Here is a 25,382-nt window from a genome sequence, read left to right as displayed (position 1 = left end):
CCTTTATGTCCAGGAAATTCCCAAGTATTCCAGAATACTGAAATGAAAATCTGTTGGGAAAACTGTGTTTCAAATACTCTCTTCAATTTACTCCTGTGGCAATTTAGTCAAACAACCCTGCTTGGAAGTAATCTCCTTGCAGAACCGAGGTGGGGGAAAACCTGCCAAACAGTATAATTCACCGAATAGGTTTTGGCTCCCACTCCACCAATCCATCTTAAATAGTGGCTAGTGCTCTGCATCTAGCAATACATATGATCAAGTAATATCGCACCAAAAGAGAGAGAGAGAGAGAGAGAGAGAGAGAGAGAAAGGCCCCACAACTTGGCATCCCCGTGGCCATTAATCTTTGAGAAAATCAAATGGATCCAACTTTTGCCAGAGTTTAATAGCAAAACTGTCTCATTTTACACAAATGAGTCTGCTAGCGAATGGAAAGAGGAGAGCGCGAGGAGGTGGGGCTGCTGACTGGACTGTTTTCAAAGTGGCTCCAGTTTTTAGGGGAGGGGCCAAGGATGCTCCGCAGGGCAGGAGAGACGAAGTAGTTAAACATTATTACTGGCGAGGGGCTGGAAGCTCGGGTACGTGGGTATATAAGACGGCGCCTCCAGCGCAGAGCTGCTGCTGCGTCTGTAGGAGCCACGACCTGGGCGCACGGGCTCAGCCCCTCGCTGGCCAGAGACCGAGGAGAGGAGCCAGGGGGACGGTGCGGGCCTCACCGGGGCTGCTTCTTCTCTGGGACAGACACGGGACCCCTTCACTTCGGGTGCCTCTCTGGAGACGCGCACCCGCAGGGTCTTGCGCTCCAACCCGGCACACTCGCGCGCGGCATCAGCGCGCCCGGCGCCAGGTCCGGCCCGAGGCGATGCTCTCAGGCGGCCGGGCAGCCGGGCTCGGGCGGCGGGAGTAGGGCCTCCTACGGGGAGGCAGGGGGATTGCAGAGTTAGAGCCGGGCCGCCAGGCGCGCAGAGGCCACCTTCGCTCCACGCCACACCTGCCGCCCCGTCGCGATGAGCCGCGTGGTATCGCTGCTGCTGGGCGCCGCGCTGCTCTGCGGCCACGGAGCTTTCTGCCGCCGGGTGGTCAGCGGTGAGTCCAGGGCAGCCCGCCGGGCTCTCAAGCCGGGAGAGGGGATCGCGGGGCGCGCGGGCGAGGGCCTGCGTGTCCAGGGGTGGAGGCTCTCCCAGGGGTTGGAAACCCGTGAGGGGCAGGTAGGGGGCCGGAGGAGGCAGGAGGAAATTGATTGCATGCTGCTTTCTCCCCATCCCTCCCTAAACACCCAGGAAAGTTTACATTCTTTTGGAAGTGCCTGGTTTAGTAGCTGCGAAGCGAGCTCTGCTTCATCCTGGGCAGTACAGCATTTTCTAGGACTTATTTCGACTTTCTTTGTAAGAGAGTTGGCCGCAGGGCTGGTACCTGTAGAAGGGGTGGGGTACCGCGGAGGCAGACAGAGCCCAGAGACAGAAGAGCAGCTGCAGAAATGCCACCCCCTGTTGGCCTGGCTCGACTCCAGTCCCCGCCCGCCCGCACTGGGTTCATGCAGCTGATTTCTGAGACCAGACCTGTTCGCTGTGGGTGGCTCACCGACCCCAGGGTGCTCAGCCTTTGTTCTCAGGAGGGCTGACAAAGACCAGGCCACTGGTCGTCGTGGGAGGAGATCTTTCTTTTACACACATTGTTGCAAGTTGGGGAGGTCTCAGAACACGAAATCGGCTCGAGTTGGGTTGAGGTGTGCATGATCATCAGTGCAGGTCTATGCACACAGTAGGTGCCCAATTAGGTCGATTCGAATCTATGCAAAGGAAAGGGATCAGAATTGGCAAGTTTCCCGGCCCTTGCTTTGCTTTTTTTTTTTTCTTTCTTCGACTACTTATACTGTCCTGTTTTGAGCAATTCATACCACATTCATTCTCCCTTACTTTGGGGGCAGGTCTCTTTAAAAAAAAAAAAAAAAACAACGAAGATTCTCGAAAGCCTAGGATGAATGAATCGGGCCTTACAGGAAAATTGAGCATAGCTACCCTTATTGAAATTTCTTGTGATGCTAATTATAGTGTTGCAATAGACATTTGTTGAAGGTATGTGGGTTGTGTTTTCAGTGTGTAATTTTTTTTTTTTTAAATGTGGAAAGCACAGATTCCTTTTCACATTCTGTGCGTCTGTATAACAGGTGTCACTAGAGGTAGATGACGGATGACAGCGACTTAATCAGTAGTGAAGCCAGACCTTTAGAAATTGGCCTATTAAGCCTAATTGTTACTGATATTCCCCTCAGCAATGTGATGTTCTGCATCTTCTGAATACAATCCTTCAATGTCTGGGTATCAATCACTCTCCACTAACTTTTGGGCCCTCTGGAAATACTGGAATTAAATACATTGTGTGAAAGGTCACTTGGAAATACATGTTGCTTACATTTTTTTCCCAGGCTGTTATTATTTAAATATAAAACGAAAACATTGCAGAATCAAATAAGGTTACACAAGCCCTAGCTTTGGATTCCTCCTGCCGATGTTAGCTTCAAAGAAAAGTCCAGCATACAAACTCATCTGAATGTGTGAGTTAAGCATCTGACTGCCTTTGTCTCTGTCAGAATTATTCGTGCAAATGAATGAACAGCAGAGTTCAGGCTCTGAGCTTAAGGTGTTTCTTAAACACATGGAAAAACTTCACTGACTTAAATAGTCTCCATTAGGTATATTCTTGTTTCATCTCAAAATTTGCAAAGGGAGAAGAAGAATACATAAAGCAGACCTTGAGAAAAAACATTGATGAAAAGTTAATGTTGTGTTCTATTACTGCATAAATGCTTACAAACCTTTTGCTGTGTTCTTCTAGTAAGTATTTATAGACATCTTGTAGGTGACATCTGGAAAATTTCTAATTAAGTGAACATGATTTATTCAATTTAACATAAATGGTGATGTTTACTTGATAGTAAAATAATTACCAAGTTATGTTCTTCTTGTGAATAATTTGTCTTTGCCATACAAACTCACATTGAAATCTAACCATTATAAATTGATTTGTAATTTTATCCTCTGAAGACTAATTTTTAAAAATGTATATATCAGCCATAATGGCATGAGAACAGAGCAGTCTAAAGCCTGATATTTCGGAAATATTAGGTCTGATGTCTCCCTGGATGCTGTTAAGCTTTGAAAGGTGCGTCAACTTTTTCATGCCACTAGGGACCATTGACCAAAATTCTACTTAACTGTCTGTCAACTGAAACAAGCTTTTTAGGGCCATTATTAGGAACATACTTACAATATATGGAATGCATTTTTTAGTTATTGAAGATCATTATAACCATTATAATTTCCATATAATGTATGAAAAATAACCATTTATCCTAGGGAAAAAAGATAAGAACTCATAACTTTATTCAATAAGATACTTTCCAATACTGTTACATACACCACTTTTTAAAAGTTGAGAGCATTATTTATAAATGAAGTGAAAGCATTTTAAGGAGAATAAGCTTATGAAACATTATCTTAACCTGCCTCATAAGATTTCATAGTATCTAGCAGTAATAAAAAAATATGGTTATAAATTCCTGGCTATGCTTATTTTGATGCATGAATATGCAATAAAAATATATAACCATGAGGATAGTGATCACAGAATATCTAGTGAATTTTTAATTCTAGTTTGGGAATTACTTTAAGATCTTAGACCAGTACTGATTTGTTGCTCTACACAGATGTGTAGCAATGGTCCCAACCTTTTTGGTACCAGAGACTGATTTCGTGGAAGACAGTTTTTCCATGGAACGGGGGGTAGGGGGATGGTTTTGGGATGATTCAAACCCATTACATTTATTGTGTACTTCATTTCTATTATTATTACATCAACTGTACCTCAGACCATCAGGCAGGTTGGGGATCCCTCTGTAGAGGATATCTCTGCGGGGGGGGGGGTGCAATCATTTAAATTTGTGAAGTGACTGGAGGATAATGACATCTTTAGGACAAAGGTAAGACAATTTTACTTTGGGGGTATATGCATACATATGAAAAATTCAGGTCTCTAAGATGGGAGAATATATCTGAAGAGCACATGGATATTCTTAAGCATTTACAGTGTTCTGAAGTAATGTGTGTGTGTTTACTTTCTCTTTTTAAATGCACCCAGCAGTAACCCATTAACCTGTTTATACTGCAAAGTGCATTACGTATGTTTCAGGGTACCTCCACATTTATGCAGAACACTTTAATATGTATTCACTTGAAATTATTGAAATTGGCAAACATTTTATTTAGAAGACTGAACGATTTAGAGACTTCCATTTTGATCACCTAAATGACACAGAATATTGCAAAATCATAGGTGGTGACCAGTAGCCTGTAGATTAATACCAAGGGACATACAAGATTTTTTTAAATTGCAAAAACCTGCTGAGAGTATTCCAGCTTGTGGTACTATTCCATGACATCATCAAAAGCATAAAGTGATGACAGTGCAGTTTTCAAAGATGCAATTACTTTAAGTATCTCTTGGGCAAGAGAGGAATGAATTAATCTTATTAGCAGTCACTTAATAAACTACACATTCATCATAGTCATTAATCCTTACCTGCCGTTTTTCATTATTTTATGGTTTTATTTTCATAATTCTTTTACTGGAAGATGGTAATATCTGTTACATTAACATTAAAAAGGGACAGTATTATATAAAGATGTTCAAAGTGGAAAGTCAGCTGATGGTCTCATTAGCAATGTTGACCTTCTCCAACTCTCTGTCTTCTGGGTTAGATGCTTAGCACACAGGTAAATGATGGATACAACTATCAGGCGAGATTGTTTCTTTCATGTTCTCACATATCACTGATGATAGAACATAGCCTGACAATTTGACTAAAGTTATTCTGAAGGAGATCAGCCCTGGGACTTCTTTGGAAGGAATGATGCTAAAGCTGAAATTTCAGTACTTTGGCCACCTCATGCGAAGAGTTGACTCATTGGAAAAGACTCTGATGCTGGGAGGGATTGGGGGCAGGAGGAGAAGGGGACGACAGAGGATGAGATGGCTGGATGGTACCACCGACATGATGGAGCTGAGTCTGAGTGAACTCCAGGAGTTGGTGATGGACAGGGAGGCCTGGCGTGCTGCGATTCATGCGGTCACAAAGAGTCAGACACGACTGAGCAACTGAACTGAACTGAACTGATATTCCTTGTTGTTGGGGAGATGTTCAGATTGGACCTTGTCTATGTTGTTTGGAAAATAGAAGGTCTAGACTTAAAAATCATTGAGGAGATATGAGGTCTGAAAATCTGAGATAGATGTTGCAATAGGAAACCTATGTCTAAATGTTAACTGAAAGAAATTCTGCATTCTGCTTAGAGGGAAACTCTACGTGTACAACCCCGAGCATGTGTTAGCCATCTGGTAATCAACCATGAGCCAATGCTAAACATGAGAGTGTAGTTTATGCCAATTATGCATACATGAATCAGTCCCTTTATTCATGAATTTGTTCACCTTAGAAAAATATACCTGAGACCTCCATGGAGACAGCCTCGAAATTTGGGGACATGTGTGAACTGTGGACTCAGACTGCCTGGTTCCAAACACTTAACCATTTATGAGCTGTGTGAGTTTGGCAAATGATTTAATTTTTCTGTGTCTCCCTTGCTTCATTGTTAAGATAGGATAACAGCATCCACACCACAGGGTTGCTGTGGGGTTGTTGTTGATGTTGTTCAGTTGCTAAGTGGTGTCCGACTCTTTGTGACCTCATGGACTGCAGCATGCCAGGTTCCTCTGTCCTCCACTATCTCCCAGAGTTTGCTCAAATGCATGTCCATTGAATTGGTGATGCTGTATAACCATCTCATCTTCTGCCATCCCCTTCTCCTTTTGCCTTCAATCTTTCCCAGCATCCCAGTTGTGGGGTTAAAGGGGTTCAAACACAATAGTGTAGGTCGTGTCATGGACACAGGCTCCACCAAGAAGCTGTGAGAGGGCACTCAGGAATTTAGGCCCCACAGCTATCACTGAGGCCACCTACAGGAGAGCAGCCTATATCACCAGGAGAGATCCTCTTTCCTAATTTACCCAAAGGCATGGAGAAGACTCTGAGAGTCACTTGGACTGCAAGGAGATCAAACCAGTCAATCCTAAAGGAAATCAGTCCTGCATATACATTGGAAGGACAGATGCTAAAGCTGAAGCTCCAGTACTTTGGCCACCTGATGTGAAGAACTGATTCACTGGAGAAGACCCTGAGGTTGGGAAAGATTGAAGACAGGAGGAGAAGGGGACAATAGAAGATGAGATGGTTGGATGGCATCACCGACTCTATGGACATGAGTTTGAGCAAGATCTAGGAGATAGTGAAGGACAGGGAGGCCTGGCATGCTGCAATCCACGAAGCCACAAAGAGTTGGACAAGACTTAGCGACTGAAAAACAACAGTGGATTGTGCTAGCTGTGAGGGTTTGCACACTTAGCTATTGATGAATCTCAGGCTATTATCATTATTTCTTTAAATCGCCAAGCTACTCATACTTTTTAGGTAAGAAAACTGAGGCCAGAAAAGTTTTAAATAATGCCCCTAATATTTCCACTGTTCAAGTAAAGCTCTTATTGACTGAAGTCAGCTCTTAGTGATTCAATGCTTGAATTCTTCACTCTCATGATTACTTGGTTTACATGTATTATTTAGATCTTATTTTAAATACTGAGTTAATGAAATACATTTCATCCCCTTCTCAGAAGACTTGTGGTGTTTCCCAGGTGGAGAGTTAGGATTTACTGATGCCACCATTATTCAACCAATGGCCAAGACTATAGTTTTCACTGTTTGTCAGTATAGGAAGACGGATTCCAGCACGATCTTAATAGTGCACTATGCAATTAATTATATTACAAAATCTGTTGCAAAAGTAAAGTTTATTATAGCAAAACATTTTTATGGTGAAAAAGTCTTAAAAAGTTGGTGCAATATTGAACAGTAAAAGCAGAATGAATAATTGATAGCTTTCCTTTTTAGTTTCAAAGTTTGGGCATTATGATCAGAAGTCATGTCACATTGTATGTTACAGTTTCAGCATATTTATCCCTTTGATTTTGAGTACAGTAAAAAAGAACCATGAAAAGCACATTGGTTTATGGTATTCTAGTGAAATGTCCAAAGTCCAGTTAGTCTGATTTGGGGAAGATTTATCATGTAGGTCCTCTTTTGTACAACTTGCTTTTTTCTTTGCAACTAAAGGTAGATCATAATTGAACAACTGGAATTCATAGTATGACTTCCATGTTTTTATTGAAAAATATAATAAAATTCAATACTTATTTAATGTTGATAGTATGTGATTATAGTGTGATGTATAAGAAAAAAATGTTGTTACTTTAATAACTGAGGACTCAACTTTCAGAAATTTAATAAATATAAGTGAAACCCAACCAAATCATAGGCTTCTCAGGTAGATCTCATGGTAAAGAACCCACCAGCCAATGCAGAAGACGTAAGAGACATGTCTTTCGATCCCTGGGTGGGAAAGATCCCCCAGAGGAGAGCATGGCAACCCACTCCAGTATTCTTGTCCATGGAGAATCCCATGGACAGAGGAACCTGGCAGGCTACAGTCCATAGGGTCACACAGTCGGACACAACTGAAGCAACTTAACATGCACACCCCCAAACCAAATCATAGATCCTTTCTATTCAGGAAGAAAAATTCTTGCCATGACTTTATGAGTTGGTCCCACATTTACACTGTTACTAAAAACATTTAAAACTCTGCCAATATTTAGATCTACAGGAATTTTTATGACTAAGAAAAAAGACAGAATTATCTATTTGTGGCAATAGTAGAATCTTAGCTATGATAATGATAAGAATGATCATTTTATCAGGCAATACTAAAAATTATTGCTGAATTAAAGTGCATATGTGTCTATGTAGTTGTATGAGTTTGTGTGTTGTGTGCATGCATGCATGTATGAATGTATGTATGAAACCAGGAGCTGTGGACTCCTAGGTCAAAAGTCTTTCTCTTTTGTAAATAAGCCAACAATAAAGGGAGATTTCCCACCACAGATGTTAGGTAAGTTTTAGTAAATTGTCATCAAGCTAGCCTTAGTGTAATAAAAACTGCTAGGCGGTTATCTGATTATTTTACAGGTGGTAGAATAGTAGGTGGCAGATTAGATGTAGTAGATGGAGTTCTATGTAGTAAGCAGAAGACTAGCTTCCTGTTGTTCAAAAAAGTCAATGGAGGGTTTATTCTGAATATTTAAAAACAAGAGAAAAGGAAATTTTCCATGTGATCTCACAGAATGAGAAGGGATGTAGTCATAATGCCTCCCTAAGAAGATTAGCCTTCAGAGAAGTGGGAAAGTTGCTTCCAGAAGGCCCGTATTAATGGGACTTTTCTGGGAATTAGGGCAACATTTGTTTCCCAGCTGTTGAAAGTTCCGCTGCTCTTACAGCCAAGTGTGGTCAGCTGAAATGGTGGTGAGTGGTTCAGCAGCGGTTGCTTCTGCTGATTTTGCTGCAACTTGGACCAAGTTTGCTGAATAAGGTGGAAGTCGATAATAAAATAGAATTGAATGTGAAGAAATTCAGTGTCAGCTTTAACTGATTTTATATATAAATACCATAAAAATGTTCCATATAGTTAATAATTTCCTCAAAACTGCCTTGCTAAAGCTGAACTGCTAGTAACTTCAGTTTTAAAATGTGTGGACACAGCTGATATTCAACTAATACACTTTGCAGTTAACATATATTTGTAATTGGTAATTGGTCATTGTCCTCATCCTCTAAGAGTCCCCCTGGTATGCAGCCACCACAGTCTACATCCCATCTTCCAGGATCCTGGACCATTCCATCATCCACTGCCAAAGAAATGGTACCTGGCGCAGAGAGTGCAAAAGCTAGCTATTGTCCAGGACTCCTACAGTATTAGTTCTTAACTGTTTAAAATATAATCCCTGTCTCTAGATTTTTCCTTTATTATTATTATTTCTGTATAGACTAACATTTATCTACACGTTGACATTTCTAATACCTAGTAGTGGTATTAGGAATTTCCACAGGACACTTAAAGCTCTCTTATGCATTTAATTAGAAGTGCTATTTTAATTTTATAAATAAAATTTCATCATTTTCTTGTGTCCTCATTATAAATAATAAATCTCTACATTTATTTTTCAATATGTCAAAGATAATGAGCAGAGACTTTTAGCTTATAAAGTGAACTAGGCATATCCTCTGAACTACTGTTGCTGGCTTTGTTACATAAATAATTTTTAACTCATTAAAATTTCTGGCTAATCTTTTTTTTTTTTAATTTGGTTTCTTTCTGTTATCTTGCCAAACAATCTCACTGGCAAGTTAATATTTCAGAAGTGCTAGGATCACGTTGAAGTCTGAGAGTTCTTGGGTAGAAAATTGAACAAATTGAAAGCTCAAGGGAATGCAGCTCAGATATATTTTGAGATTTAGAAGTATGTAAAAGATGTAGAAATGAAAATAGAGATAGAGCTTGCTTTAAAAATACAAGCCTAAAAATCACTAGGCTTAATGGCATTACTAAAGTATTGCCAGGAACAACCATTTTGAACATTGACATCATCACAAACCCTAATAATAAATTAAAAATTAAAAAAAAAATTGTATTAGGATCAACTATTGGGACTTCCATGTCATCTCCCCCAGATTATTTATTTCAGGCTGATTTGTCTGGTATCTCTTTAATTCAAGTTTCCTGTAGTCATTCATATGAACATGTTATTTTTCATTAACAGTTAGTTGGCGCAGTCTCTTAATTTGTTCTTATTATTCAGTGCATTACTCCTGAGTCCAGATCACAGTTAATGAGACAGAGAGGACACCTGGCTGTCTTGCTTGCATTGATGGAACTTCTGTGTTGTTAGTTGGCTGTTCTCAGCTTGTGTCAAGATACTTAATGCCTATCACTCAAACACTGGTGTGAGGTTAATGGCCTTCCACTGATTTCTTCCCTCCTGCCTCTAAGTGTCATCAGAGGTCATTAATTGCTGATTGTGGGGGAGAATGAATGTGATACAAACACTGGCTCAGTGTGATGTACTGTAATTAAGAGTATAAAGCTTGAATGCTTTATTTTAAATATTATAACACTGGCTAGAAACAGTGTTATAACAGCCCTCTAATACTGACAGACTTTCTTGATCAGCTACAAAATTAAATACACAGTGAATAAAGCCTTCAATCCCAAGAAGAATAAGAACTGTAAGCAGTAAAGCTATGTCTTGATTTCTTGGTATAAAGTAACTGGCCTTGATTTTACATAAAATACTAGCTATTTTCCAAGGGCAAACCTCAAGCTGAAATGAGAGACTAAAAGGGAGGTGGAGACTGTGGACAGCAGGCTGGGGATAGGGGATAAGGAATAATGACAGAGATAGAGCCATGGTGGTTTTTAAAGTTGATGGCAAAGATTTGAGGTGAATCATGGAAGCTAATGAAAAGCAAAACAAAGCAGCATGACCTTTGTGGAGGCTGTGTCTATAACCTTGGCATACTTACTTGGTGATAAAAAGAGGCAAGTGCAAGCAAGAGAACAATAGGAATTTCGTTGCTAAATCCTGGACACTATTCCTGTTATTTATATGGCTTTTATATGATGCAGTGTGATCATTCATATTTGTAGTTCTGTCACGAAATAATTAGGAGTATTCATTCTGATCTATATGCAGAGGTATGTGAAATTCAATTTTGAGAGGCCTTTTAAGTCAAACTTTTGTTTGCCTATGTATTTAAGACTTCACAGATGTTGTTAGTGATGACATAGCAGTGAAGCTTGATAAAAGGTGATATTTCATTAAGAACTCTTGAGAATTATCTTAAACTTCATTTGTGGTTCAATCTAATATCTTGACATAAATTTGTATTCTCTCTCTATATAGTGACTTTTAAAATCATTCATAGATATCAGCATAGATGGTTGAACTGAGTGTTGTGACTTATAAAAACCTTTAAAATACAAGTGAAAATTTGCATTTAACATTTCTGTTCCAAATTCTGAGTATCCTAGAGTACTCTAGAAAGTTTACCTGTCACTTCTAATATCACACTATATTAATAAATTGTTTATTATTACCCTTACCTTTATACTGACTTCTATCAACTTTGAATTTTAATATGTTTGCTCTCAGATATATACAAGAAAAACAAATATTTACAGTTTATAGTTGCCACTTTATTTCAATTTAAATTATTTAAATGTATTCACTTCATGATGCCTTATGTAAAAATTGCTTTTTTACTTTACTTTTTATTAATTCCTTTGTGAATTGTGATTCTTATTTCATAATTTTGATCTTTTAGCTTCCTTTACTGTCTGTACTTGACATTTCTTTATCTACTTTCACTTGCTCTAGCTATCAGTTTGCAAAAGGTAAGCCAGAAGAATTATGACTTCTCTTTACAAAAATTTCCCAATTGTACTGCTTCCTTGGTGGCTCAGATGGTAGAGAATATGCTTGCAAGGTGGGAGATCCAGGTTCAATCCTCGGGTCAGGAAGATCCCTTGGTTCAGAAGGGAAAGGCAACCAACTGCAGTATTCTTTCCCAGAGAATTCCATGGACAGAGGAGTCTGGTGCGTTGCAGTCCATGGGGTTGCAAAGATTTGGACACGACTGAGCCACTTATACTTTCTTTCTCCCTGTTTTGAAAAGTTTGGGTTACTAGTTTATTAGGGAATCAATTAGCTTTAGTAGATTGAAGTAGGAATCTAGAATATTTTCTAGACTTTATGCAGTGGTTCAGTGGGAGAAACATTCTTGGTAGAATCTTTCTGTTTTGATTCGTTCTTTCATTTTAACGTGTAGTAAGTAGCATTATGAAGATAGTTCAGATAATCAGTACATGGACATCTTTTCTTTTTTTCAGGCCAAAAATTATGTTTTGCTGATTTCAAGCATCTCTGCTACAAGGTGGCCTACTTTCACGAGCTGTCCAGCCGCGTGAGCTTTCAGGAGGCACGGCTGGCTTGTGAGAGCGAAGGGGGAGCCCTTCTGAGCCTGGAGAATGAAGCAGAACAGAAGTTAATAGAAAGCATGTTGCAGAACCTGACAAAGCCAGGAATAGGAATTTCTGATAGTGATTTCTGGATAGGGCTTTGGAGAAACGGCCAGGGGCAAACATCCGGTGCCTGCCCAGATCTCTACCAGTGGTCGGATGGAAGCAGTTCCCAGTACCGGTGAGCGGGGATCCTGAGGAGGCAGAGGTCTCTAAGGGGACTCAGAGGGCAAAGAATGGGGGGAGATGTCCGCTACCTGTAGAGGATGTCGGAGTAGAGCAGGCGAAGTCACTGAGAAGTGTCCCTGGTACTCTGTCCTTGCAGAAACTGGTACACTGATGAGCCTTCCTGTGGAAGTGAGAAGTGTGTTGTGATGTATCATCAGCCAACGGCCAACCCTGGCCTCGGGGGCCCCTACCTTTACCAGTGGAATGACGACAGGTGCAACATGAAGCACAATTACATCTGCAAGTATGAACCAGGTAGGAAGCATTGTAAGTCAGTAGGAGCAGATTGTATATGTGTATTGGCTTCTATTTTTCATCTTTAATCTATGCTACCTGGGCTTTTTTTTGTTTTTCTGCAGTGAAACACAAAATTACTTTGCAACAGAGTATTAAAGCACAGTAAGCTATAAAGCAAACAACTGAAATGGAAGGGAGTATCTAGAAATATCCAGAGAGGTGTCTTTAAGAGACAGTAATTATTTTTAATATTAAAGCCAAATTGTGTCTTTGTAAACAGGTTTTATGAAGAATAAATATCTATTTACAAACATTTGAGCATTTAGTATAGTGCGCGTGAAGTAGGTATGTTACCAAAGCACCTATGAGTTTACACATGTCATTAGTAGTTTTTTAGGACATTTTCTGGAGAAGGCAATGGCAACCCACTCCAGTACTCTTGCTTGGAGAATCCCATGGATGGAGGAGCCCTGCAGGCTATAGTCCATGGGGTCGCTAAGAGTCGGATACGACTGAGCATCTTCACTTTCACTTTTCACTTCATTCATTGGAGAAGGAAATGGCAACCCACTCCAGTGTTCTTGCCTGGAGAATTCCAGGGATGGGGGAGCTTCATGGGCTGCTGTCTTTGGGGTCGCACAGGGTCAGACATGACTGAAATGACTTAGCAGCAGCAGAAGGACATTTTCAGGTATATTTAAGGGAACCAAGCACCATTCTTCTGGGATATTAGCTTATCATATAATGGCAGGATATTTGGCTTGTACTCCTCAGTGAAAATCTGGATGTCAGAGAACCCTGGTGCAGAAAAGTAGGGGCGTGTGCCATGTTCTTGCTGTGGCCCTCAGTCTATGGAATATGCCTCCTCAGTTTCCTTCTGTTTGAAGTCTCCAACTTTCTTACCCGATGCAGAACATGGAGAGATTGCTCTGACCTGAGCTATGGTAGTATGGTTTCCTACTGAAATGGTAAACTTGAATTACTTTGAACAGGACAGCTGAACTGAATTGAAATTTGACCAAAAAAGACACTAATCAGAACTATGTAAACTCATCTTTTTAATGATCTGAGAAAGTCAACTTAGACACTTAGGCTTTGAGGTCTTTTTGCTGTTTTTCTCCTCTCAGTGTTTGGAAATTTCATTTGAACTCTCCCAAGGGCTGTCTGCTTGACCTTGAAGCATATGTTCATGGTAGGCAATTATAATCAAGTGCTGCTATTTCCATTATTCTCTTGAAATTATACTTCTTCTTTACTCATAAGACTGTAAAGCACAAGGGATTACTTGGATTAGATTTACCCTTCTCTTATATTTATTCTGCTCTTGAGTATATTAGCCTTCTCTCTTTATCCCTGGTGAGTTTATTCTTTAAACCTCTTGGTGGTTAAATCCATCATTACCCTCTTAGAAGCCTTTGCAAAATGAAATCTGTTTTGCACTTAGGTTCTTTGTCTAGATTTTTTTCCTTAGGAAAATATAAAGTTGAAATTCTCTGACATTTTAACTTAGTGACGCTAAGTGCTTGAAACTGTTGAATGAAACAAAGTATATTATGGTATATTCTTAATACAATATTATCTTCTCCTTTCTTTGAACCTTTAGCTGACCTTTATATACTATTTTATCTTGCATCACACTTACCACCTTATTCAGGACACTGGTACCTCTGAATCTTGTTTTGTATTAGGTAGTCTAAGTTTATACTACTTATGGAACAGCATTTTAGATGTAAAATTATTTTTTCCTTTATCTTCTATATTCTACCTAAATCTTCAAATATGGGTAGCTTTTGAGCAAGATTATTTTATGTACTTATTGTTTTTGAAGTACTTGAACACTTCCATGGTTGATCTTATTAATGTACTTAGAATTTCTATACTTTATTTTCATTTTATTTACCTTGTGTGTAACTGATGGAGAGGGCTTTCCAAGTGGCTCAGCAGTAAAGAAGGGTATGGCAACCCGTCCCAGTATTCTTGCCTGGAGAATCCCGTGGACAGAGGAGGCTGGTGGGCTACAATCCATGGGGTCACTAATGAGCTGGACATGACTGAGTGACTAACACACACACACACATATGTAACTGATTTTCTTTCCTTGAGCTTAGTATCTTATTTATGAAGGATGTTGGCTTGATTAAATTCCCTGCTTGTATACTCAATGCTATTTTGGTGGTGAGTAGTTAGCTTTTTAGTGGTGTGGGGATTAGAGAAGCAAGCAGTAAAACTAATCTACAAATTGTAACAATATTTTGAACTTTATTCTCCAACTATATCAGAGGTACTATGTGACTTGAACTTAGTCTCCACTTTCTGCTCCTGAATATTATCTAATAGCAGGACTGGTTGTTTGGTTGCTAAGTCATGTCAGACTCTTTGTGACCCCATGGACTGCAGTATGCCAGGCTTCCTTGTCCTTCATTATCTCTTACAGTTTGCTCCAAGTCATGTTCATTGAGTCGATGATGCCATCCAACCATCTCATCATCTATCTCCCCCTTCTCTTTTTGCCTACAATCTTTTCTAGCATCAGGGTCTTTTCCAATGTGTCAGCTCTTCATATCAGTTGGTTGAAGTATTGGAGCTTCATCTTCAACATCAGTCCTTCCAATGAATATTCAGGACTGATTTCCTCTAGGATTAACTGATTTGATCTCCTTACAGTCCAAGGAACTCTCAAGAGTCTTCTCTAGCACCACAAGAGTATGACTACTGATATACAAAAGTGGTTAAAAAAAATTAGCCTAGTTATACAGAAACTGAATAATTCACTTCTAAATTTTCTCACTTTCTTTTCCAATATTTTTTGTTATTGTCCTATGAGCTGCATATTTATTCTTTGGGTCTATCACTGTTATCCAGAGACATTATTAAGAGGATGCTTCTGAATCCAATTTTTCAGTTTAGTTCAGTGGCTCAATTGTGTCGTACTCATTGCAACCCTGTGGACTACAGCACGCCAGGTGTCCCTGTCCATCACCAACTCCTGGAGCTTGCTCAAACTCACGTCCATCGAGTTGGTGAAGTCATCCAGTCATCTCATCCTCTGTCATCCCCTTCTCCTCCTGCCTTCAATCTTTCCCAGCATCAGGATCTTTTCCAATGAGTTCATTCCTCATATCCAGGGGCCAAAGTATTGGAGTTTCAGCTTCAGCATCAGTCCTTCCCATGAGTATTCAGGACTGATTTCCTTTAGGATGGACTGGTTGAATCTCCTTGTAGCCCAAGGGACTCTCAAGAGTCTTCTCCAACACCACAGTTCAAAAGCATCAGTTCTTCGGTGCTCAGCTTTCTTTATAGTCCAACTCTCACATTCATACATGAGTACTGGAAAAACCATAGCTTTGACTAGATGGACCTATGTAGGCAAAGTAATATCTCTGCTTTTTAACATGTTATCTAGATTGGTCATAGCTTTTCTTCCAAGGAGCAACTGTCTTTTAATTTCATGGCTGCAATCACCATCTGCAGTGATTTTGGAGCCCAAGAAAAGAAAGTCTGTCATTGTTTCCATTGTTTCCCCATCTATTTGCCATGAAGTGATGGGACTGGTTACCATGAGCTTAGTTTTCTGAATATTGAATCCAATTTTTAAATTTATTAAAATTACATTAAGCACTGTTATTCTTAGACAATAAAAACGGTATGTATTAGATTGTATTTCTAAAATTTTCTCAGTTAATCAGCAATTACATTAAAACTTGTGAACTATTTAAAATATAATCAGTTCTCTATTGATAAATTGCATAATATCTGTATTATTCAGCAAATACCAGTTGAGCACCAGAAGCAAGGAGTGTCTAAATTCTGTAGAAGAATGAGTGTAGGGTAGGACTGAAGACTAGAGGAAGCAAAGTGTCAGGGTAAGCTATGTTTAAAAGAATAGTAAATATTATTATAGGATGGTGTATGAGTAAGTTTCTAATGAAGAGAGACTATATGGCCAAATTGGAATAGTAAACATTACATTGAAGCGGTTTAATATTCTGAAACTAATGTAAGATGCTGCATGTGTTTTTTCTTTTCCATTAATTGAGAAAAATAAGCAGAATTATACTTTTGGAACAAATGAAAACAAATGTACAGATTATTTCTTAGTAATTCTATTTAATTTATCTATTAATTCAGCAACTGCTTGTGCTTAGTTGCTCAGTCGTGTCTGACTCTTTGCAACCCCATGGACTGTAGCCTGCCAGGCTCCTCTGTTCATGGGGATTCTCCAGGCAAGAATACTGGAGTGGGTTCCCATCCCCTCCTCCAGCTTAATCCAGGGATTGAACTCAGGTCTCCTGCACTGTAGGTGGATTCTTAACAATAGTGCCCGAGAAAAAGATGTTAGACAAGAGAGTAGTACCAGATTGTTATTTAAAAAAATCAGTATTTTTCAAGTGTGTGGCAATTGGAAAAATCTTGCCTCAGAAAAACAGGGAGAGAAACAATTTGCAAGCCTTAATTTATGATATATTTTTTTAAAGATGCAGATATGGTTGAGAAGGAAATCTAAGGATGGCATTGTTCGTAGGGGACAGAAATGTGCTTTAGAACATTTTTATTTGAATCATCAATTCCGGATACTGTCCGTATGCAGTTATCTGGTGTTTTTTGTTGTAAGGAGAAATCTAAATTATATACCATAATAGTATAAAGACTTCCCTGGTGGCTCAGTGGTAAAGAATCCGACTGCCAGCCCCAGGGTTGGGAAGATCCCCTGGAGAAGGAAATGGCAACCGACTCGAGTATTCTTGCCGGGGAAATCTCACCAACAGAGGAGCCTAGCAGGCTTATAGTCCATGAGGTTGCAAAAGAGTCAGATGTGACTTAACGACATTCTAACATGTATACTATCATGTAAGAATTGAATCGCCAGTCTATGTCTGATGCAGGATACAGCATGCTTGGAGCTGGTGCATGGGGATGACCCAGAGAGATGTTATGGGGAGGGAGGTGGGAGGGGGGTTCATGTTTGGGAATGCATGTAAGAATTAAAGATTTTAAAATTTAAAAAATAAAAAAATAAATAAAATTAAAAGAAAAACAAAACAACAGTAGTGTAGAAATCATCTTTGTTGGTCTTTATTCACAGCTAGTGCCTCACTTTCTTATGCTTTCCAATTCTTGCCTATCTTTGCCTACTTTTATACCTTCTTTGTCATTATTACCTGTAATAGGTTATGATCAGCACAGATGCTCTGGATTGTTAAATGCAGTCTGGGGTTATAGGAATTTACCCAGTGGATCCAAGTTGCAAAGAGTTACCAGGCAGATCTTTTATTCAGAGACAATTAAATGCTGCCTTTATTGTTAAATCATTTCATATAAATTTAAATTCAAAATAGAATTAGCTGGAAGTTGTTCAGAAATCAATGTTTATTTTGTTTTGTAATAAGCTTTTATTTTCATCTACATTTGCATTTGTCTTATTTATCATTATACATGATAACTGTACTTATTATTTACAGAGATTAATCCAACAGCTCCTGTAGAAAAGACGTATTTTACCAACCAACCTGGAGACACGCATCAAAATGTAGTTGTTACTGAGGCAGGTAATTAGTTCATATGTGTTTAACTCACCTATAAGGAGAAGAAAATGTACTTAATTTTTTTTTTGATTGGAGGATGATTGCTTGATAATGTTGTATTGGTTTCTGCTGTACAACAGTGTGAATCCGCTATGAGTGTGTGTATATATCCCCTCCCTCTTGAGCTCCCTCTTGAGAGCATCGCAGAGCACTGAGCTGAGCTCCCCATGCTACACAACAGCTTCTCACTAGCTATGTATTTTGCACGTGGTAGTGAATGTATGTCAGTGCTACTCTCTCAGTTCACTCTGCTCCATGTTGGCCCCAATTTTCTTGTTGCTTAGTGAAAAAGTGCACTAAAGATAGGCGTATGGAAATTTATTTTAGAATTGCATTGGAAAAAATGATGCTAAGCTAGTTTTTGTGGGTATTTCTTTTTTGGCCGCACAGTGTGGATTGTGAGATCTTAGTTCCCCAGGGAACTAAGTGGGAACTAAGTTCCCCAGTTCCCCATGGATCGAACCCACGCCCCTTTCAGTGGAAGCACAGAGTCCTAACCATTGGACATTCAGGAAGTCCCCTAAGCCAGGTTTTGAATAGAAATTTTGTTTTCTGTATGTAATACTAAACTAAGTATCCCATGTTAAAATGTGGATTCATAAAGATCTTCCCCAATTTGTAGGTGTTATGATGTAAATTGGCACAGTCAGTAGCCTATAAACAGTAAGGAACTGGTAAATGTTTAGGGATTGACTGGAGTAAGCTAGTATTTAAAAAGTCCAATTTGTAGGCTTTGAGTTTTCTGTGGTATGGAAAACTGCCACCCTGGCCAATTTCCAGCTACCAAGTGACATGACTGAAGAGCAGATTGGGTAGTGGACACATACAATGAGCTTTCAACTCAGTGCCTATTGGCACACCATTGTCTGCAAAAGACACACCACACAATCCCAGTGCAAATATCTGTTTAGTGAACAACTGTTCTTAGTATCAGTGAGGGGCTTGTTTTAGCATGGTGCAGTCGGTAAAGAATCCACCTGTCTGTGCAGGAGACACAGCAGATGTGGGTTCGAACCCTGGCAGAGGAAATGGCAACTCACTCCAGTATTCTTGCCTGGAAAATTCCATGGAGAGAGGAGCCTGGTGGACTAAAATTCATGGGGTTGCAAAGAGTCAGACATGACTGAGTGACGGAGCACACACGCATTTAGACTAGGATAATGGCTTTCAATTTGCTATCTCAATATATAGCTTTCTAATTTGCTTTTCTTGTATGGATGTGATATTAAACCTTAGTGCTTTTCACTTTCAGTCGTCTGATTTTAAAACCATGCAGACCATGTAAATCTAATCAAACAGATCAGTAAATAATTATATTAGGAATATTTTCCCTCTTATGACATTGAAAAATTGTGTAATAAAGTCATTGCAAGTATATGGGGGTTCTGTGTGGCAGTTTTTTATTTTTCCAAGAATACCTAACATTATCTAGTGTGATGGAACAGGATTAAAAAGTGATTCATCTTAGAATTTAATTAAGATCAAATATTTATGCCTCTGGAGCCTTATGTCTCTAGGTTATGACTCTATCATCAGTTAATATTTACGTATTTTGGCTTAATCCCAGAGAGTTATGCATGTCATCATGGCACTGAGCTCGTTAGTTAGGATAATTACATATCCAATAAATCAACAATTACTTTAATCATGATTATTCTTTAATAATCAGTGCTTGTTTTCAAAGTAATAACTGAGAAGGATTAATGGAGTGAGATAGCTAAGATTATTAATATGTTATGAAAGCCAGCCCCTATCTGAATTGCAAATTTAATAATAGTTTTGGAAATATGGACATTTAACTGAAGCATGGCAACCATGCAGCATGATTTTGTTTTTAACTCTTAACCAAACATAAATATATTACTTCATTAGATTAATTCAGTATTTTGGGAAGACCTTACTTGGTATCTGCTTATTGATAATCATTCTATTTTGCCTTAATTTTTTGGAAAGCTTTTATAGAACCATAATGTCAGAATCCTGCCTCAACTATCTGTTTACATTAAGACTGTTTTACTTTTGTAGGAATAATTCCCAATCTAATCTATGTTGTTATACCAACAATCCCTTTGCTCTTACTGATCCTGGTTGCTTTTGGAACCTGCTGTTTCCAGATGCTGCATAAAAGGTAAATAATTCATACATGGAGAGACAACTTGAAAATCTTTAAATACGTTTTCAGAACTCTTTAAAAAGTTATGTTTTTAAGTTTCCTTAAGAAAATTGTGATTCTTATTCTTTCAGTACAAATGCAGTATATATAATCTAATAACATACACCTTGACCATAGGATTATGAATTATCTCATTTCATCCTCACAGGCCATATGAAGTAGGTATCCTTCTGTTTTCTCTTTTTCAGGAAGATGGTTGCTCAAATGGGTCATACAATTTGCCTTGGGTCTCATGGCTAATATGTGTGATGAATCTGAAATGTGAATGTTTTTCAGTCCATAACATAAGCAACTATACTGTACTGTCTCTTTCTATTAAGTACAGGCAGTAATGCTAAACCTTTTAATCTTGACCTCAAGTTGCATGCCAGACTTGATTTTTGTATGTGAACTTTGTAGTACCTTTTGCAAAAACAGCCTTCTCTTTTATTTCCAAAGGATATTTTAAGTATAGGAACAATGGTAAAATGAGTCACTTTTTAGTAGGCATCTTGAATAAAGTGATATATCTTAACATCAAGACTCTTGAGAGTATTCTTTTATATCTGTTTACTCATACCCTTGAATTACAGGTGAAATTTTTTCCTATGTGCCAGTTTGACAGTTAAAATAAAACATTAATATGTACAATATAAGTATGTATCAAAGAAAAGAAGATATGGATTTAAATTAGTACATGCTTGTTAGAATAAACTAGACGTTTTTGTCAGTGTTCTAAATAAAAAATGATAGAATGTTTCCAACAGGGAAGGATATGCAGATGAGTAATTTTTTCTTTTAACTTCATTTTCTTTTTCATGAACCCTAAAGAATTTACTGAGTTAAAAATCTCCAGAAAAAAAAAAAGATATAAACTCTAAATGGTACATAAGAAAATTTTTTAAAGAATCCAAGCTGTGATATATTGACTGTTTAAAGAAGCTATATTTGAATAATGATAAATAAAGCTTGGCAAATTAATACTATATTTTGAGTACTCAGTTTATATATATACATATATATGTTTTCAATATTTTATACAGAATAAAAACAATAGTAAGTATCTGACTTTTACCCTTAATTCTAAGACTATAGATGAAAAGATGATTTATCAGTATGAAAAACAATGAAGCAGAGGGAAGATTTGATATAAATTCCCCCTCCATAATCCAGCCAAACTGTAATGAAGAGCTATAAATAGCTAATCAAAGATTTGAGAAAAATTATGTAGATCTTCTCATTTCTAAAAGTAAAATTACCAAAGTATCAGTAACTGAGTTTTCTCTGAAGTTTGCTTTCCTTCTTTTAAAATAGTATATTATTGTGGAGACTCTGCTCATTCTCAAGTCTTCCAGGTTTTTATACTTTGAAGACCTTGGAGTTTTCACATGTTGGAAATTCTCAAGGGTGAGGAAATATACTCACTCAAACATAAGCCATCTCCAGACACCAGAATTAGCTATTAGTGCTTAATTCATTCTCTCTTAGATCCTCCCATTTTCCTTTCTTGCAGGAAAGCAAGGAAAAACTTCATCAAAGACTCCAATCCATTGTCATCTGAGTTCCTTGCAGAAAGTTTAAATTCCGGTTGGGTACACATGATGGCTTCTGTCATTCCATGTCAAGTTCAAAATAAGAAGTCTTGTTTCCTTAACCCATGATAACTCTTAAATCAAGTAAATACTAATGCTACCCCAAAGCCACATTAATAACTTAACCACTCTTTTGTTTCAACCATTGAGGAGAATTTCATGTTTTTCATCAACTTTGCTTGGCTTATTTTCCATTCATGTAAAATAACTTCCTAGGTAGAGATGTGTTGATCTTACTTATTTGGATGCATATCTCCAAAATGTATCATTTAGATACAATCATGTGTTAGCAATAAATTTACAGTTAAATTGAAGTCGATTAAGTAATATTATAAAATTCTATGGCTCAGGCTTATTTAGAAAGACTCTTTCTTTGAAGGAATTCAGCAGTACAGTGTCTTGTAGACAGAGATCAAGTGGGATCGAGTAGGAGGAATGCCTGGGGCGTGGGGTGGAGGCAGATGCTATTGAAGGAAGCACCTATAGGAGCAAGGAAGTACAGGAGGAAACGAACAGGAACCACCTTCCTGAGTTGAAGAGAAGTCAGCCTCTTCAAGATACTTATCAAGATTGAGTGATCTATGCGAGGGCTCATTCCCAGGAAACAATCAAAAAAAGCCTCAATCTTGATAAGTATCTTGAAGAGGCTGACTTCTCTTCAACTCAGGAAGGGAGAGACTCAGAAACAGTCACATTTGCAGGAGTCTAAGAAGTGGCCATCTTATGGAAAAACTTAGAAGACATCCCCTGGAGAAGGGAATGGCTACCTGCTCCAGTATTCTTGCCTGGAGAACTCCACGGACAGGAGCTGCATTCCATGGGGTTGCCAAGAGTCAGATAGGACTGAATGACTAACGCTTTCACTTTTCACTTTAGAAAACATCACAGCTTGAGGGATAGGATGAAGTGCAGGTCAGCCTGAGAGCTAGAGGAACTCTCTCAGGCCTGAATCTGCCTTGAACTGCCTTTGTTTCAGAAACTATAGCAAAATTAAGCTTTGAGGAATTAAATGACTTAACTATAGGACAGAAAGAAAGTGATGGGTGGAGGGGATAGGACAGTTTTTATACATAGGACAAAAACACTATTTTGATGATTTGACATTAAAGTACATCGTATGTACTTTAACAACTGCAGATTATTCAAAAAGCAAAATTATAAAAATAATTGATCAAAGAAAATGAAGATTTATTGGTGATTACAATAAACATTTTGAAACTGAGTTAAACATATTTGTGAATGTGTCTGAATTCTAAAATATGAAGGGTCAGAGAGATTTTTTTTTTCCATTATCTTATATGAACTGCTTACCCTCTTCACATACTGGAATAATCTAGAATTTTTTGTAGGAATGAAAAAATCTGCTGATGAGGGAAGAAAGATACTCTTATAATAAGTCTGACAAAGCTCCATTTGGGCCAAGACATGCCTAGTTTGATGAGAAGTCTCAGATATTGAATTTGCTTCTTCTTCTATTTTTCAGTAAAGGAAGAACAAAAACTAGCCCAAACCAGTCCACACTGTGGATTTCAAAAAGCACCAGGAAAGAAAGTGGCATGGAAGTATAATAATCCATTGACTTGGCTCCAGAAAAGAAAATGGAGTTTTATAATTCTGGATCTGTATAAGGAATGGCATCAGAACATTAGCTTGGAATGGCTTGAAATCTCAAAGGATGTGCAAGATGAACTGTAAGCTCCCCCTTGAGGCAAATACTAAAATAATTTTTATATGTTCATTATCTCATTTATAAAATAATGCTGTGCTAATCATGGAGTGAGACATGCTTATTTTGCTAAAGGATGCATCCAAAAACTTCAAGTCAATGGGATGGATAAGATGCAGATAAAATTGCTGAGAACACATCAGAGCAATGTGTTCATTGGAAGCAGTTATCTTTGTCTCTTTCATCTTTCATAAGTTGTAATCTAGTTAATGTAAATTGCATTGAAATTTACAGTGTGCAAAATATTTTTCCTTTACATGAGTGTTTGATAGAATGGACTGTTCTAGTATTTATTTTTTATGATGTCTCATTTTTCAATACATGCTGTTTTGATTAAAGAAATGTATCGCTGTTGTCAACTGAATTCACACACACATAAATCTATTACCGTAGAAAAAGTTTCATTTTCTAGAAATGGCTCATCTTCTTTTAGTTTCTCTGCTTTGGGTCAGAGGAAGTTTAGGAAATGTCTTCAGAAATAAGAAGTTATTTCATTAACTGTGGTATCTACTCAAATATTTTACTTAGAGGCAAGAATTGTCTAATTTCAATTGTGCAAGACATGTGCCTTACAATTATTTTGAATTTAAAGTTCAACAGATTTTGTAATAACTTTGTTAAATAGCTGTATAAACAATAATATACTCAATCTAGAACAAAAAAGGTGGCATACACAATCAAGATAATGTCTTCACATGTTGCCTGTATAACCACAAGTAGCTCTCCGAGGGTTCTGAAATCAGTCCCTCTCTTGCCAGCAAAGCAAAGATGGTTCTGGTGTTGACTCTGGAGGCAAACTCCTGCAGAGCTTGATTGGCTCCGTTTAGCCTCTATCAGCATATAAGGGGGTTTAAGCGTGGGGACTAGTTGAGTGGTCACCATGAGTGTGGAGTTAAGCACAGCACGTTGACATTTCCACGAGGAAAGAAACTGAAACAGTGTAAAAATGTGTTTGTAGGCGTCAGTGATCATGTGTTCCCTGTCCAGGGTTTGGCTGGGAGAATAAATTGGGGCGGCTCTGTACTATCTTCTAGTTTCTTCAATGCTTGTGGCTCCTTCCTCTCAAGAGAGAGATGTAACTATCTGGTCTTCAAATGTCTCTGTGCTCCTTTTAACCAAATAAAAAGTTCTTGTTTCTGAAGAATGATCATTGGTGCTGTCTAAATCTCTTACATGAACAAAGTACAGATGTGTTTGCAATAATGCATGGAAACAAATGACTGTTTAAGTGTGGTAAGAATGGAAGTTACAGCTGCAGGGTGTTCTAAACCTCATCTTTTCAATTAGATAATGAACGTGGTTTCATTGTGGGAATTCACAACTCCAGTTGTTTGGTAAAATTAAGAGACAAAATAGAAATTAGTGGGCAGTGGTCTGTTTTCAGCTGCTTAGAGACTGAGAAAATGGGCAGCTGCCTTCTAAGCTTACAGCTGCCCACATTTAACACTCCTCTTTCCTTTCTTGGAGACCCATCTTTCTGGGCAGAATAGGAGACCAGCTGCTGAGACCCACCTCTTTTCTCCAAGCTCCCACCATACATTATTTCCTTCAGTCCAGACTGGATGGAGGGAGACTGGGCTTTCCCCAAAGTCTGTGCCACCCACAGCTACAACAGCTGCAGGGAGGGAGAGACAAAGTATGGGGAAGGGACTTGGTTTTGCTTTTTATCCTTTTCCAGACCTGGATTACTCTTCTGGTATCAATTACTAAACCCAAAAGTTCCTAGGGATGGGATAAGGAACTTCTCTCGTAATAGAAGATGGTAAAGAGTGACTGTCCTAAGGGTTTCTAAAGCTGACCTTTGAAAAATAAAAAGGAGTGCATGATAGATCTGTTGTAATT

General features: G+C 38.5%; 1 protein-coding gene across 1 annotated transcript; it reads left to right on the top strand.

Moving 5' to 3' along the window:
* On the top strand, positions 517-24,687 carry CHODL (chondrolectin). The gene is made up of 6 exons (XM_018051724.1): positions 517-1,089; positions 11,895-12,204; positions 12,349-12,506; positions 17,948-18,034; positions 20,096-20,198; positions 23,298-24,687. The coding sequence occupies exons 1-6, from the start codon at positions 1,011-1,013 to the stop codon at positions 23,380-23,382; spliced, it is 822 nt and encodes a 273-aa protein (XP_017907213.1). The 5' UTR covers positions 517-1,010; the 3' UTR covers positions 23,383-24,687.

Source organism: Capra hircus, chromosome 1 (genome assembly GCF_001704415.2).
Source record: "Capra hircus breed San Clemente chromosome 1, ASM170441v1, whole genome shotgun sequence".
Lineage (NCBI taxonomy): Eukaryota > Metazoa > Chordata > Mammalia > Artiodactyla > Bovidae > Capra > Capra hircus.
Note: the sequence above shows the minus strand (reverse complement) of the source record. Positions and strands in the feature narration are given on the sequence as shown.

Bases quoted from the DNA above. Each gene is read 5' to 3' on its own strand.
- CHODL (XM_018051724.1), top strand. From the start codon at position 1,011: ATGAGCCGCGTGGTATCGCTGCTGCTGGGCGCCGCGCTGCTCTGCGGC. The intron at 1,090-11,894 runs GTGAGTCCAGGG...TCTTTTTTTCAG, and splicing joins CTGCCGCCGGGTGGTCAGCG to GCCAAAAATTATGTTTTGCT. The intron at 20,199-23,297 runs GTAAATAATTCA...TCTATTTTTCAG, and splicing joins TTCCAGATGCTGCATAAAAG to TAAAGGAAGAACAAAAACTA.